This window comes from Scyliorhinus canicula, chromosome 16 (assembly GCF_902713615.1).
Source record: "Scyliorhinus canicula chromosome 16, sScyCan1.1, whole genome shotgun sequence".
Classification (NCBI taxonomy): Eukaryota; Metazoa; Chordata; class Chondrichthyes; order Carcharhiniformes; family Scyliorhinidae; genus Scyliorhinus; species Scyliorhinus canicula.
The window spans coordinates 28,325,624-28,342,128 of record NC_052161.1 but is presented as its reverse complement, the minus strand read 5'-3'; the positions used below and the strand labels follow the sequence as shown (position 1 = coordinate 28,342,128).

Below are 16,505 nucleotides of genomic sequence, written 5' to 3'. Positions count from 1 at the left end.
GCCCCCTCCCATCGTCACTGCCAACCTGCCCCCTCCCATCGTCACTGCCAACCTGCCCCCTCCCATCGTCACTTCCGCCGGCGCCACCCCCGAAACCCTCCCTAACCCGACGCAATTTCCGCCGGCGCCACCCTCCACTCCCTTCTCGGTCTCCCATACCTAATCGGACGTCACTTCCGTCCGCGCCACTCTCAACTCCCTCCCTAATCCTGACGCCACTTCAACCGGCGCTACCTCCAACTCCCTCCCCTGCCTCGGTTTACATTTTACTCCCCCTGTCCTCGAAACATTTTGCTGCAACTGTCCTTTCCGCAGCGTTTATAATCTCGGCGTTGGGGAGTTTGTTTATATACCCCCCCTCCGCCCGGGGAGAAAGTAAAATCTCTTTTTTTGCCGGGAGGTCCACGGGGGAGGGGTTTTCCGGACGGCAGAGCGGAAGAAGCGGTTGTTGCTCCACTTTGAACACTTGGACCGTCGCCCGCCGCACGGAAAATGTCCTCGGATTTCGAGGTTTACGAGCAGGATTTCGGAACCCTGACAGCGGAGATCACCAATAAAGTGGGGAGGATACCGAAATTATCTGGAGGTAAAGGCGGGGAGGGAGGGACTACGCTGCTGCTAAACACCTTTTAAATGTTGACATATTGAGCCGGGGCGAGTAGCGAGAGAGCCGAGCCATGACTGGACCGGTCACTCAGGGTTCACTCTGTAATGTCCAGGCTGCTTTAATGTCTCGGCGCCCCTTCTGAAAGATCTTTTAAGAAAAAATTCCGCAGTTCGAAGCCATTTGTTTATTCGCAGACAGTAGTTCTCTGCCTAAAGTGCGTTTGGTTTGAAAGGGAATGTATAATGCATGAGCAATTAGTGCTGAAGGAGATGTAAGATGTGGAGATGCCGGCGTTGGACTGGGGTGAGCACAGTAAGAAGTCTTACAACACCAGGTTAAAGTCCCAACAGGTTTGTTTCGAATCACTAGCTTTCGGAGTGCAGCTCCTTCCTCTGGTGAGGAAATGTAGTGAAGTCGGTTGTATTCACGCAGCCGGTGGTCACTGTGCACGTTGCGAGTGACGCCCACTGGCCTCGCAGGGCATCACAGTGAAAACCAAAACTTGCTGAGCAGTCTTCATCTTGTGGCTACTTTCCAGCAGAAATTGCTGATGATCAGAACTGGAAACTGGATTTATTTCCCCACTCCTCAAGTGGTCATTTCTGAGAGCATTCTTAGCATCGAACTTTTGCCATTCACCTCTTAGACCGCAAGATCAAACCTGGACCTTGTTAACCTGCGTGACATGTCAGTTTTTCTTTGCTCGCCAAAGTTACCTTGCTACACCTTGTTCGTTACTAATTTTACTCGACTGTCAAAGTGAAAGAGAAGCAGAATGGACAGTAACATCGCAAATGTCAGTCAAGTTAAACACAGTGTTTGTATAATAAAAGTTCAAATAGCATTTCTTAAGATATGTATTAATACAACACCGTGCTGCAAATCAAGATGTAATCTAATTGCTTTGTGACTTCTGTAGCCATTTATTAGATTTCATCTCTTTAACCACCATGCAGTACCTGTTGATTCTTGCACTATTGCCTTTGGAAATTGTAGAATTCTATTTACATTTTTGTTTGCAAAATGTATTACAGTACTTGTGTACAATACATGACTGGGCGGCACAGTGGTTAGCATTGCTGCCTCACAGCTCCAGGGACATTGGTTCAATTCTGGCCTCGGGTGACTGGAGTTTTCACTTCCTTCCCGTGTCTGTACGGCTTTCCTCCGGGTGCTCCGGTTTCCTCCTACTGCTCAAATATGTGCAGGTTAGGTGGATTGGCTATGGTATGCCCCTTAATGTCCAAAAGGTTAGGTGGGGTTACTGCGTTACAGAGATAGGGTGGAGGTGTGGACTTAAGTAGGGTGCTCGTTCCAAGGGCCGGTACAGATTCAGATGGGTCAAATGGCCTCCTTCTGCACTATAAATTCTACGATTGTACAAATATGAATAAGATCTAATTAATTAGAGCTACATACATGAGGTGTCGAGGTATGAGGGGAGTGTAGTGTTGAGATAGTGGATCAGCATACTGAATGGCAGAGCAGGCTCGAAGGGCCGAATGACCTTCTCCTCCTATTTTCTATGTTTCTATATTGTGAGCTGTGTTATTATGTGTATTGAGAAATTACTGAGTGACATATACATTTAGGCATATACACTTCAACTTTATTTGTATTGCTAATCTCATCGGAAATATAGAAAGTCAAAATGTGCAGGTCTAAATCCTTAGACTGTTTGGTATTTTCCCAATACTAATAGTAAAGCAGCTGGAGCTCACAGTGTGTGCGGAGAACCTACCATGCTCCTTTAGTTTAGTGCCAAATCACAATGGTGATCCTTTTAGAGGAACAGCCTTATTCATATTGATACATGACAAATTCTTGACAGTGCAGAAAGAGGCCATTTGGCCCATCACATGTGTAGTGGCTCACTGAAAGACCATTCTATCTAGTCCCACACCTGCCATATCCCGTAACGTTGCGCATTCTCTCTTTTCAGAGAACAATGCGATTCCTTATTGAATATCTCAATCGAACCAGCCTCCACCACCCTCTCAGGAAGCTCATTCTAGACTCCAACCATCCTCTGGGTGAAAATTTATTTTCCTCGCGTCACTTTGACTCCTTTTGCCAATTATTTTTAATCTCTGCCCTCAAGTTCCTGATGCTCCCTTGACGTGGAACAGTTTCTCACTATTTACCCTGTCCATACGCTGCAGGATCTTGAATACCTCAATCAATTCTCCGCTCAGCTTGCTTTTCTCCAAGGCAAACAATCCCAACCTCTCTAATCTATCCCCCGGCTGCAGTTCTTTATCACTGGAATACTTCTTGTGAATACATTCTATAAAGTGACATAAAAATTAAATTGGCCGTTTGAGTAGCGTAGTATGAGATAGCTATCCCGGTGGCATAGTAGTTAGCACAGCTGCCTGACCAGGGACCCAGGTTCAATTCCTGCCTTGGTGACTGTGTGGAGTTTGCATGTTCTCCCTGTGTCTACATGGGTTTCCTCCGGGTGCTCCGGTTTCCTCCCACAGTCCAAAGATGTGCAGGTCAGGTGGATTGGCTATGCTAAATTGTCCCTAAGTGTCCAAAAGGTTAGATTGGGTATGGGGTGGGGTGTGGGTCAAGATGGGGTGCTCTATCAGAGGGTTGGCGCAGACTCAATGGGTCGCATGGCCTCCTTCTGCATTGTAGGTATTCTATGTGGTACAGATATGTTATAAATGGTGATCATGGGTAGCCATTGACAATACGTGAAATACAAATGTAATTTGTAAAATCAAAGCAGGCTGAATATAGAGTACCTACAGGTGTGCGATATCTGTAGTATAAATGAGTTGATTTACATGCTTGTTTCCTTCAAGTCTTCGGGACAAAATAGTTATTATGGATTTCTGCGTTCGCTAATTTGTTTACTTAGAATTTCGAGAACGGCAACCTCAAATAGCATTAATTTTCTCACAGGTGAGGAGAGGGGGCTGTCAGAAGGGTATGAAGGGACATCATTAGAACTAATTTGGTGCAGCTCCCACCAGACTGGCAACCAAACTGGGCCGTAGGTGTCTGGCAGCAGGAGATGACAGCCAGGGACTTATGTTAACAATTCCTTGCACTTAAGTGGGGAGTGGGAGGATGGAATCAGCTCTGCAAGAAGGATCGGAAGGTGGGTAAGATTGTGGGAGGTGTGAGGGATTTGGCCATGATCAGGAGCGCTGAGGCTTTCTTGTGGGGCCTTGGAGGGGCACTGAGCACTTGGAGGAATCCTGATATATAACTTTAGTGTCTGGCCTTTTCTGACCCAAGATCAAGTTCCCTTTAGGTTTTCCTGATCAAAATGAAAACGCTTCACCATGCCTCCCCATCTCACCCCTGGCCTCCGGTTGAAATTACCGATCCATATAGTTAAATAAAGTCCCCACTTGCTGTCTGGTCCTGATCACCTGTTCCAAAGAACAGTTTAGTATTGGCACGTTACAGGAAAAGACGCTGGATTGACAGGGACTGGTAAGTGACTCATAATGTTTTAACTCAACCCCCTGCTATTTAAAAGCTATGGATGATATGAATATTTAAATAGCTTAAAGAAAACAGATATTAGAAGAATCGGTTTTCCCTATAGATGGACGAATATGCAACAGAATAGACTTGAAAATAAACTACTATTATGTTTGTTAACACCTTTAAAAGCAGTTTAATAAATACCTGCTTAAGAATAGGATAAGCACATATGATCAGGTATTCTATTGAAAACAATAGTTGTTTCTGTGCTGCGACAGTGGATCGCTTATGAAGAAATGTAACTGGTAAAGGTAGTTTGCAAAGTTGGATTAATGTTCTGTAGTGTTGTTGAATTATCTTTTACTTAAAACTTGGCGTTATGGAGATTGAATAGGTTGGTTTGATAAGGTAACTGTGCAGGGATAGGATTGATTTTTCAAAAAACATTTTGTTTTTCATATTTTGTAATCTTGTGTGATGCAATGAAACCTGTTTATTTTGATAATAGTATGAAGCAAAATGTGTTTTGTGTTATTACTGTTCAGCTCTTAGTCATGAGTTGTCAGGTTTAGTCAGATGTCATCTTGTTTTGCTGCATTTATTCTGCTTTTATCATGTAGCTTTGAATAGCAAAAATCTGTTTCAATAAAATACTATTTCGAGAAAAGTAATCATACAACCTATAAATTCAGCTGCATCTTTCTGGTCAGCCAGTTTGCAAACACATAGCTAGAATGAGCCTGAGCCATACACAGAATCTGAGTGTATAGATGCTACAATTGATCTTGGGATCCCTCTATATAGAGAGAGAGGGAGTGAGAAAGACTTGTCTCCCTCTCTTTACTCCTGGAAATAATTGGACTTAGCCTGTCCCCTCTAGGTTGAACTAACGCCTGCATTTACTAGATTATACACCATTACTGTCATCTACATGATCTATTACCATGCACCAGTCTTTACCACAACATTTTGTTATCTGTAGGGACTGTCCCTTCTGGGACACTCTTGTTTATTATCTTTTCATTTGGATCTGGCATTTTCCTAAGCAGCGGCTGTTTACTTAACCTCTCCCCACTCTGTTATCCATGGCCTAAAACAACCCTCTTTTGTGAGACCAAAATGTATTTTTATTCCCCAATCTCCTGTGCAAAATTTAGAGACCACTTAAAATCAGTTTATGTTCTAGATGTTTCTGGGTTGGTGGTTCTGGGTTGTTGGATCAGCAAAGAACATGATTTTATGTTTCAAATGGAAGAATTCTCCCCTTGGTTTTTGGATTCTTGAGATGTATGCATGATGACTTTTGCAGGTAGTGTACGTTATAACATAAACCAGCGTTGACTTTCAGCTCCAAATTCTGCAAGTGAATCTCGATGGGTAGGTTTCACTTCAAGTTGTTGGTCATACTGTTTCAGGCCTGTTTCCTTTTACAAATTGCTCCCACAGTTTGATGCTTGGATGAAGCAGCTGAGAGCACAACCAAAGTACAATATGGAGGCCACCTTCAGCTGCAGTATAACTAACTGAAATGACAATGAGTGCATGAAATGAAGAATGATGCAGCCCACACGAACACTGTTTGGCCAATTGTGCCTATGTTGGTTCTTTGACGGAGCTATCCAATTAGCCCCAATACCTTCAAATATTTATTCAATTCTATTTTGAAAGTGTAACCAAATCAGTTTATGTTCTAGATGTTTCTGGGTTGGTGGTTCTGGGTTGTTCTGCACCAAACCTTGGGTAATGCATTCCTGATCACGACAACTTGTCATCTTAAAAGGGTTTTCTCATATTGTCTCTGATTCCTTCGGCAATCCCCTTCAGCCTGTATTTACTAAATTATACACCATTACTGTCATCTACACCATGATTTATTACCATACGCCAGTTTTTCCCACAACATTTTGTTATCTTTAGGGACTGTCCCTTCTGTGACATTCTTGTGACAATCACCTTAAGTCTGTGTCATATCATAGAATCATCCTCTGCCTACTGCTCCTTCTGTCACTGGAAGCGGCTTCTCCTTCTCTAATCTGTTGAAACGATTCATGATTTTGAACACCATGAGCAAATATCAATTTAATCTTCTCTTTTAAGGAGAATAGCCCCAGCTTTTCCAGTCCCGCCACATAACTATGGAGCCACATCCCTATTGTAGTAAATCTCTTCTGCATCCTTCCTAAAGTTTGATATACTCAGAATTGAACATGATGCTTCACCTGGTCCTTACCAATATTCTGAATGGTTATAAATTAAGAGAAGGGAATGCACAACGAGACCTGGGTATCCTCATACACCAGTCGCTGAAGGTAAGCATGCACGTGCAGCAAATGGTAAAGAAGGCAAACGGTTTGTTTTGAGACGAGAATTTCTTGCTGCAATTGTACAGGACCTTGGTGTGGCAACACCAAGAATATTGTGTGCAGTTTTGGTCTCCTAATCTGAGAAAGGATGCACATGCTGTAGAGGGAGTGCAGAGAAAGTTGACCAGACTGATTACTGGACTGATTACTGACGCGTGAGGAGAGATTGAATCGGTTAGGATTATATTCACTGGAGTTCCAAATAATGAGGGGGATCTCATAGAAACTTATAAAATTCTAACAGGACTTGACAGAGTCGATGCAAGAAGGATGTTGCTGATGGTGGGTGTGTCCAGAACAAGGGGTAATAGTCTAAGGATACGGGGTAAACCTTTTTAAGACCGAGATGAGAAGAAATTTCTTCGACCAGAGATTGCTGAACCTGTGGAATTTGCTACCACAGGAAGCAGTTGAGGCCAAAATATTGTATGTTTGCAAGAAGGGGTTAGAGATAGCACTTGGGGTGAAGGGAAATCAAAGGATATGTGGGGGAAGGGGGCTATTGAGTTGGATGATCAGCCATGACCCTAATAAATGGTGGAGCAGGCTCGAAGGGCCAAATGGCCGACTCCTCCTATTATCTATGTTTATAAAAGTTTAGCATAACTTTATTTCTTTACTGACAAGACCAAATGTAGGTTGACTAACATCCTGACCAAATGTTCTTCACTGTCAGTGCTTCAGCCCATGCCCAATTCCATTATGACTTTCTGTCTTTGACATCCTGCATTCTTCCGAACAAGCTGAAAATAAACTCCTGGAACTTTATCTCATATTTGTGGATATTCTGCCGCCATCTGGTCTGAACATTTAGCAACTTGAAATTGTAGCTCATTTGAACTTATTCCTTTGCTACGTAATCCCCCAACTATATGAATTCTTGCTTCTTAAAGTATACAGTTCATTCAGTAGAACCGTGCGACTATTTCAGTGGCAATTAATTATTTTAAAATCATCAAATTTCTATTATTGAAGCTACTAAAGCTGTCCTTTCCATTTACTGAAATGATTGAAATTATTGCTTAAGCTGTATTAAATTCAAAATTAATTTTTGGCCAGCCATGAAATAATATCTGACTTATGCACAGTTCCTCAGTTTGGTCCTCTTCTTCCTCCTCCTCCTCCTCCTCCTCCAAAGAGATAGTTGATTGAAAGTATCCTGTGTGCGGACTTCAGAATGATGAATGCAAGCTTTTACACCCTGATGGTATTATTTGCCGCTGCAGAATTTGTGAAAATGTTTAGTTAGGTGATTGGGGTAGTACTTCAAATTTTAGATAAAGTCAAATTGAAATCTTCATTTGAGAGTGAAATGTAAAAAAAAAAAAGCTTATTTCAAATTGGGGTCAGTGGATCGATGAAGTAAACCGATTTCCCTCCATCCGTATCTGTGATATTGTCTTTAATTTTAATTAATCATAGCTTATAAATTGATTGTGATATAAATTACACAATATACAGTGTCCAATCCGATGTAGGGGGATAAAGTGACATGAGGAGAAACGTTTTTATGCAGCAAGCAGTTGCAGATTAGAATGCACTGCCTGAGAGGGTGATGGGATCTAGCTGCGGCTTTCAAAAGAAATTGGATATGCACCAGAGGGAGAATAAATTGCAGGGCTTTAGAGAAAGGATCATCGAGTTGTATTACTCCTGCAGAGAGCTGGCATGACCCAGCGGGCTGAATGGCATCCTGTACTGTAACTGTTCTATGTTACTGTGTACCAATGTACTAATGGCATTGTCTTCCTTTGGATAGCTGATACAAGGAGTCCCCAGGAGCATCACAATATTTTCAATGAACTGGCGCACAAAAATGTCTTTAAAGCACTGATATAAATTACAATTAAGCTATTTTGCTGGTAGGAACAGCTGGTTTTCAAACAGTCGTGCCAGATTGGCTTCAGCAGTCACAGGTTATGGAATTTTACGCTTTTGAAGAGACCGAGAGGCCACTCAATCTTGCTTTTTGTCTTGAACAGTTTTTCATTGAGGAGCCTCATCAGCTTCTCTTCGATAACCAGTTTTCTCTGGCGTTGGTGCTGTTTTTGTCTACATTCATAGTTAATATTCAGCAATTGTTGCTCGTGCAGTAAGATTTTGGACTCGGCCAGAGATTCTAGGCTTTCGCAACTTTAATACTTTATTAATAAATAAAAGAATTAGCCCCTGCTCTATCTTATAAATATACATATAAATAAATATAAATATACATGAAATGATACACAACTACATATTTGAAAACCTTGGATACCCGTAGCATTTTTTCCACTGCCTTTCGTTCAAGCTGCCCTCCAGCAGCTAGGGTAAAGTAAGTTGTGACCCTTCTATTTGTGAAGTTTCTTTATCTGCAGTTGTCACTCGTTCTGGCCACTGCTGAGACCATGTTACTGGTTTTAATATGAAACCTTATGGACTCTGGTCTCCTCCACTTATCAGCCCTCCACTTATTGAAACTGGATCTTTATTAGGTCAAGCATGGAATGATGTATCAATCCTTGGTACTGTTGGTAGCACTGTTGCTTCACAGCACCAGGGTCCCAGGTTCGATTCCCGGCTTGGGTCACTGTCTGTGCGGAGTCTGCACGTTCTCCCCGAGTCTACGTGGGTTTCCTCTGGGTGCTCTAGTTTCCTCCCACAAATCCTGAAAGACGTGCTTTTAGGTGAATTGGGCATTCTGAATTCTCCCTCCATGTATCCGAACAGGCACCGGAGTTTGGCGACTGAGATTTTCACAGGAACTTCATTGCAGTGTTAATGTAAGCCAACTTGTGACAATAATGATTATTATTAACATTATTATTATTGTTCCTGCTTTCCACCATCTTACATTAACTTCACCTTTTAGGTTCCACATTATTTGATACATAGAAAATGGCAATCGTACGTTTTCCTTCCTGCAGCCACTTCAGGTCTTTTCTGAACGCTTTATCATCCAGCATATACTCTGTAGCTGGCCAGCCCGCTATCTCTGAGAACTTTGCAGCTCTTGAGTATCTTCTTTAATTATTTAGCCCTTTTCGCACTAGTTTCCAATTCGCTTTCCACATTCCCATGTTAGGCCTTGATGTTCTCACATTAGGTGCATCTGCTTTGCCAAGTGAAAAGATAAACTTCCTTATATTTTGCTATTTTTATCGCTTCACTTGGAATGAGAAGTTATTTGTTCCAAATGTTTCTCTTTTCAATCAAAGTTACACATTTCATTTAATCTGCAACTAACATTCCTCCTGTTAGTTATGTTGGTTGCTATACTACTCTGTTAGGATCTAACTTATTATTCATTCTTGTTTGAGTTTGTGTTTTTAGCCATAAATCGTCAACTCATCTTTCATCTAATCTTCTCTTTTCTAGTTGGCATACTCAAAGGCACGTCTTTCATCAGCTTTTGCTTAGCCCTCAAGGCAGTTTCTGGGAAGTGGGGAGGGAAGTGATTAGGAGGGGCAATTGGCGTGCAGGTAGAGGATTTAGTGACGAGCAATAATTTTTAGACCTGCTAGGGAGCGGGTTTGATTCCTCTCGGTGCCACATTCTATTTTTTTTAATGCACTTTCTTGTTGGGGGACTCCAGTGATCTATTTAAGTATTGAAAATACTGCAAATGCTTAGTATGCCTGTCAGCATCTGTGAAGCGCGAAACAGTTGATGACCTTTCATCATAACTGGAGATGTAACGGGTTCTTAGCAAGTTTGGAAGCAGGGAAATAGAGGAGGGATTTAAAGGATAGAGGGACAGTACCTGAAGAGAGATAAATGTTGGAGTGAACAAAAGGGCAGGTCAGTGATGGGATGGAAAGCAGAATAGACTAAATTACAAAAGGATTAAATAACCAAATACTTCAATTACCCATGGATACCAATGCTCCTTCACTTTTCTCTGATCCCACTCACCCCTTCCAAACTTAGCCTTAGTTGTGTTTTCACTATCTTCTTCAATCTTTCCCTCCATTCCTCGGCAATTAGTGCTTAGTTTCATCCCCTAACACTCCCACGTCAGAGAATCGTGAGTTCAGCACAAGATTCCTTCAGTTTGTACAGTTCTGCATCCACTTTTTTGGCTAAGAGCCTACCTTCACACAGCAGATCTTTTTGATTGCCTTCAGATTTCTCAATACACCCGAATACCTTCGCCTCTTATGTTCTCAAGATCCTTTAATTGGGTATAGTTAACATGACATTGTGTGTCTCAATATATCTGGTGCACGATTCACTCAAAATATTTGTATGTCCAGTTTTGGCCGCACTTGGAGCCGCTGAGAAAAATCTCGCTATTCAACAGCACTTTGCCATTTTTTCTTTTGCCTCAGGAATATTCTCTTTGCTGAGGCCACACTTAGGACAGGAAAGACTCCTCGTAGATCAGCGCACCAATTGGGAAGCCTACCGTGATCTCGTCCCCGTTCCCCCCCCTCCCAAACATTGGGGAGGCCCCATGGGAACCTTCTTTACTCACTCCTCCGCTCCATTCCACTCCTTAATCTGTCTCAGTACTGAACTGCCACTGCCGAGGTCTCCCAGGTGCAGCCATTGAGTCCCGGGCACAGCCGTTGAGTCGGTCGTGGGCGCCGGGTGAATCTGATGAACATATATTTAAATGAGCTGTACATTTAGAGCGTCGGAAATCTCTCGATACTGTCCCGATACTAAGTTGGTTGTAACGAGCCTGCTGAATTGCACCCCTGCTCTCTGTGTCACTTTAATCTATGTCCCTCTAAATTTGCAGCACTCTGTTGTCTTGAGTCCAGCAATGACATTGCCATTATACCTGCTGAGAAGGGTGGCACTATTTGGCAAACTGGCCTCTACTTTGTGGCGGCTGAATGCGAACTCTGACACCTCTTCCTCCTAACTTTGTCATTGAACATCCAGCTATTTCCCAGACTGCCACTGACCTCATCTCCTCTCGAGATTCATCTTCTGCACCTTTGAACCTTGTAGTTCTTCCCGCTCCCAAACCTGGCAGAACTCGCTTCTACATCCTTCCCGAGATCCTGCAAGATTATAATAATACATTCTTAGTGGTTTTAGATTGAATTGCAGTCGTATTTTATGGATTTTATCTTGACCACCTTTAAAATATTTTGGTGAGAATTTCTACTTGTCAAACAAATGAACTGTTGAGGCAGGCTATGAACAGGAAAACATTTTAAGAAACTGCTCTTAATTAACTAAATTGCCTTAAAGGTACCTAAAAAGCCTGGATTCAAACAGTTGTATCTGTCTTAATTACACTGTCTGCAATTTGAGACCTCTGTCAGCTTTAAAGAAATAATTAAAAGGGTTGAACTCAGCAGCTTGTACTTAGTATGATACCTTATCTTTAAACAAGAACCAAGCATTTTAATTAGATTTTTGCTGATCATCTATTTTGATCTTTTGGTCATGGTCTGTAAGAAAGAACACAAATGTATCATGAAGACATCTTGTAATAATAATCTTTATTAGTGTCACAAGTAGGCTTACATTAAAACTGCAATAAAGTTACTGTGAAAATCCCCTGGTCACCCTGTTTGGGTACACTGAGGGAGAATTCAGAATATCTAATTCGCCTAACAAGCACGTCTTTCGGGATTTGTGGGAGGGAACAAGAGCACCCAGAGGAAACCCACACAGACACAGGGGGAACATGCTGACTCCGCACAGACAGTGACCCAAGCTGGGAATCGAACCCGAATCCCTGGCGCTGTGAAGCAACAGTGCTAACCACAGTGCTATCATGCCACCCATTAAGGATTATAAATAAAATTTGTTATAAATTTTCTAAGTATCTATGGGAGTAGGTTAGCATGTTTTTGTGAATAGTTTCCGACATTTTGTATTATTGATAAGAGGATATAGCATGGTTTGTTTAGCTACAATCTGTATCTAAAGACGATGTATCATTTGTTCACAATGGAATGTAACCTCTGGGGCCTAAAGGGGGACCTTTTGTCTCAGCCTACATGATTCCAGTTACAGAGATGTGACACCAGGTGAACCGTACCTTTAGCCAATGAAAGGGGTTAATTTGGATAATTTCTGAATAAGGGATGAAGGGAATCAGATTGGGGATAAACGTTGAAAACTCAGCCTTCCTCTGAACAGTTTCACCAATGCTCCTGTGGTTTAATTCTTCTATGACACAATTCAGCATTTCTTTTGAGACGGAAGACTAAATATATCGTTTGAGCTGTCAGCATTCAAAGAATCGTAGGGTCTTGAGGGATAAGAAACCCCTCATGCTGCCTTTAATGTTTTTAAAAATTAAGTATATATAACACCTTGCTTAATAAATTCTGCTTCATTCATAAATACTGGTTGTTCTTGCCTTGTTCGGTCAGGCACAACTGAGGACCTCACTGTGAACATTTAAATCTAGATATTTTAATTAAAAAAGTTTTATACCTCAAAAACTCAAAAACTTAGAATCCTCAAACAAGGTTACCTTGGTAGACCTATTGCTTCAGGCTGTTCTTGGTCAACTGAACTGATTTTTTTCCCTATCTTGACTTTTTTTCTCCCCTTGTCCAATGTCTTCCCATCTATACCTGCCACTCTTTCAATACAGCATTGAATAGCTTCCTGTTTCCTGCCCCGTATGTCCTTTTTCACACTGGGTATCCAAGCTCTGAACATCTCCAGTCCTTCACCAGTAACATCTAAAAGCTCTCTATTTCGTTGGTTGGTGGCCCCAACATCCCTCATCTCCCAACACCCTTCTTGGCATGGCTGTACTTGTTCTTGGATGGAACAGCCACTTCTTGGACTCCACTCACTTCCTTCAAATAGAAGACATTGCTACGAGAACTCACATTGATCCTACGTAGGTTTGCCTGTTTGCCTTTTTTGTGGGATTTGTGGGACATTCTGGTCTGGTTCCCTCTATCTATTTTCTCACTTTTGGAAAGTAGGAGTAAGGTGAATCCGAAAGCGTTTTATTCATATGTAAAAAGCAAGAGTGTGGCCAGGGAAAGGATTAGACTACTTATGGACAGTGGGGGAGGGGGATGATCTATGTGGTGGGCCAGAGGAAATGGGCGAGGTACTAAATGAATACTTTGTATCAGTGTTCACTAAACAAAGGGACTTTGTGGAAGTTGATTCTTGGGTAGACTGCGGACAGTCTGGATCATGTTAACATCAAAAAGGAGGAGGCATTGGGTCTTTTAAAAGATATTAAGGTAAATCAGTCTCCTGGGCCAGATGGGATTATCCCAGAATACTGATGGAAGCAAGGGAGGAAATTGCTGGGGCCTTGACTTACATCTTTGTATCCTCATTGGCTCTGGGTGAGATCCCAGAGGACTGGAGAATAGCTAATGTGGTACCGCTGTTTAAGAAACTATAGGCCCGTGAGCCTCATGTCGGTGGTAGGTAAATTATTGGAGAGAATTCTCAGGGGCAAGATTTATACCCATTTGGAAACAAATGGACTCATAAGCGATCAATAGCATGGTTTTGTGAAGGGGCGGTCGTGCCTCACTAACTTGATTGAGTTTTTTGAGGAGGTGACAAAGATAATTGATGAGGGGAGGGTGGTGGATGTTGTTTTCATGGACTTCAGTAAAGCCTTTGACAAGGTGCCTCATAGAAGACTGGTACCAAAGGTGAAGTCAAAAGGGATCAGAGGTGTGGTGGTAAGATGGACACAGAACTGGTTCAGTCACAGAAGGCAAAGGGTAGTAGAAGAAGGGTGTTTTTCTGAATGGAAAGTTGTGACTAGTGGTCCACAGGGATCGGTGCTTGGGCCTCTGTTGTTTGTGGCAGTACACAAACGATTTAGAGGAAAATGTAGCTGGTCTGATTAGTAAGTTTGTGGATGACACCAATGTTGGTGGAGTGGCAGATAGTGTTGAGGATTGTCAGAAGATACAGCAGGACATAGATACGTTGGCGACTTGGGCAGAGAAATGGCAAATGGAATTTAATCCGGACAAATGTGAGGTAAAACTTTTAGAAAGTCAGAGAGATCTGAGTGTGAAGGTGGCAACATAAGTGGACAAGGTAGTCAAGAAAGGATACGGAATGCTTGCCTTCATTGGACGGGGCATCGAGCGTGAAAACTGGCAAGTCATGCTACTGTTGTCTTTTACCATCATCCCCTCTGTCATTTAATCACTCCGACCTTCCATCCTGTTACAGCAGTCCCCTTTTATTCATTCCCCACCCTACCTCCCAATCCTGGCCTCTCTACCTATTATATCTCTGACGTTTTCTGGTCCTGATGATATATCATTGACCTGAAACATTAACTCGGTTTCAGTCTCCACAGATGCTGCCTGACCTGTTGAGTATTTCCAGTATTTTCTGTTTTTAGTTCAGATTTCCAGCATCTGCAATATTTGACTTTTGTCCCTTTAAAGACTTTAAGGGGCTATTGTCCCTTTAGGCCTTATGTAGACAAGGTTATTTCAAATGCAGCAAGCGACTATCAGAACCTCCTCGGGAACATGACTGGATATACCAGCTCATTTGGCTTACCCATAATATTTATGTTAACTAAAACCTATGTGTATTCAATATGATCACAATCACGGACATATTTTCTCTATTGTTAATTGGAAATCCATCATTGCTAACAACAGTGGCGCTGTCAAATAGTTTTGCTGAGGCATCAATGAACTCTGCAACCTGCAAAACCTTAATTCAAATTAGTCTACATCATGACTCTAACCTTAAATTAACTACATGATATATTTTGATTATATATGATGGTGCAATATAGTATTTGTCTTGAATTTAACTTGTGGTGCTGCTGCTTAATTGACTCAAGATTTAACAAATTAATGTGGAATAAATGGTCTGAGATTGTACTCATCGTGTATCCTCGAAATCTGTGCTTTGCTCAAAAGTTCTAAATTCAAAATAAATTACCTTTTAAATGGAGCATATAAAAATTGCACATACAAAAACAGTTGTGAATGGTGGTCTCTTCACTTGCAGCAAGAACTTGTATTCATAATTTAAGGGATAGAACATAGAACAGTACAGCACAGAACAGGCCCTTCGGCCCTCGATGTTGTGCCGAGCAATGATCACCCCACTTAAACCCACGTAACCCGTATACCCATAACCCAACAATCCCCCCCCATTAACCTTACACTACGGGCAATTTAGCATGGCCAATCCACCTAACCCGCACATCTTTGGACTGTGGGAGGAAACCGGAGCACCCGGAGGAAACCCACGCACACACGGGGAGGACGTGCAGACTCCACACAGACAGTGACCCAGCCGGGAATCGGACCTGGGACCCTGGAGCTGTGAAGCATTGATGCTAACCACCATGCTACCGTGAGGCCCCGTGAGGATGAAATGGTATTCCACAGTTGTCCATTTACTATCCACCACATATCAAATGTCATTGTTAAATTTCAACCATTAATGTCTAAATACCTTGTATTAATCATTTTGGATTAGGAATTTGATGAGAAATGTTCATTTGTTTATTCTCTAGATGACAAGAAATCTATGGTTGCAAATGTGGAAAAGCAGATGGAAGAAGCCCGGGAATTGGTAAGAACTGTGTTTGATATTCTGAAGTAGTGCACGTTTCGTGTAGTTTCATGTGAAGATTTGTGACTTTAATTTGAATCCAGAGAGTGAAAAATTGTTACTTTAATTTGAATGTCAGAATTTTATTTAAATTATAAATTACTGCACTTAAAGAATTTAAATTGCTTCTCATATTGGCAGTTTGCTTTAATGTTAATGCAAACACAAAATCCAGATTGTTCTGTTCCAGTTGAATGTCAGCAAGTTGAATTTCGCCAAGCCATTTTTGGTGTTGAAAACAAGTATAACATGTTTGTCCTTAATAAACATTTTATTGAGGTATTTTTGGTATAGTAACGACGACAAAATAAACAATATACATAAAACCATAAACATAGTGCAAAAGCCATTTACCTCTCGTCCAGGTCTCACCCTTATTGACCCCCTACTCTAATCTAAACTACCCCCCCCCCCGCTGATGATTAATTTCCCGCAAAGAAGTCAACAAACGTGGACTTCTGGTTGCGGTGATGCGGAGTTAGCCGCACGTTCGGTAGCTCCTGCTATTTTTGGTCTTTTGGGCTCTTTTAAAGGCCCGTAGCGGTGCAGGCTGG

General features: G+C 41.9%; 1 protein-coding gene across 5 annotated transcripts in view; it reads left to right on the top strand.

The window, feature by feature from the left end:
• Nucleotides 1–50: 50 nt before the first annotated feature.
• The window catches only part of vti1a (vesicle transport through interaction with t-SNAREs 1A), a 404,156-nt gene continuing 387,701 nt past the window's right edge, over nt 51–16,505 (top strand). For 3 of the 5 annotated variants that reach the window (XM_038821547.1, XM_038821544.1, XM_038821548.1), the window contains exons 1-2: nt 51–586; nt 15,854–15,912. In XM_038821547.1, coding sequence (XP_038677475.1) covers nt 493–586; nt 15,854–15,912 — 153 coding nt within the window. In that variant the 5' untranslated portion in view covers nt 51–492. The remainder of the gene's footprint in view (nt 587–15,853; nt 15,913–16,505) is intronic. The other 2 variants (XM_038821546.1, XM_038821543.1) reach the window with 2 other exon arrangements.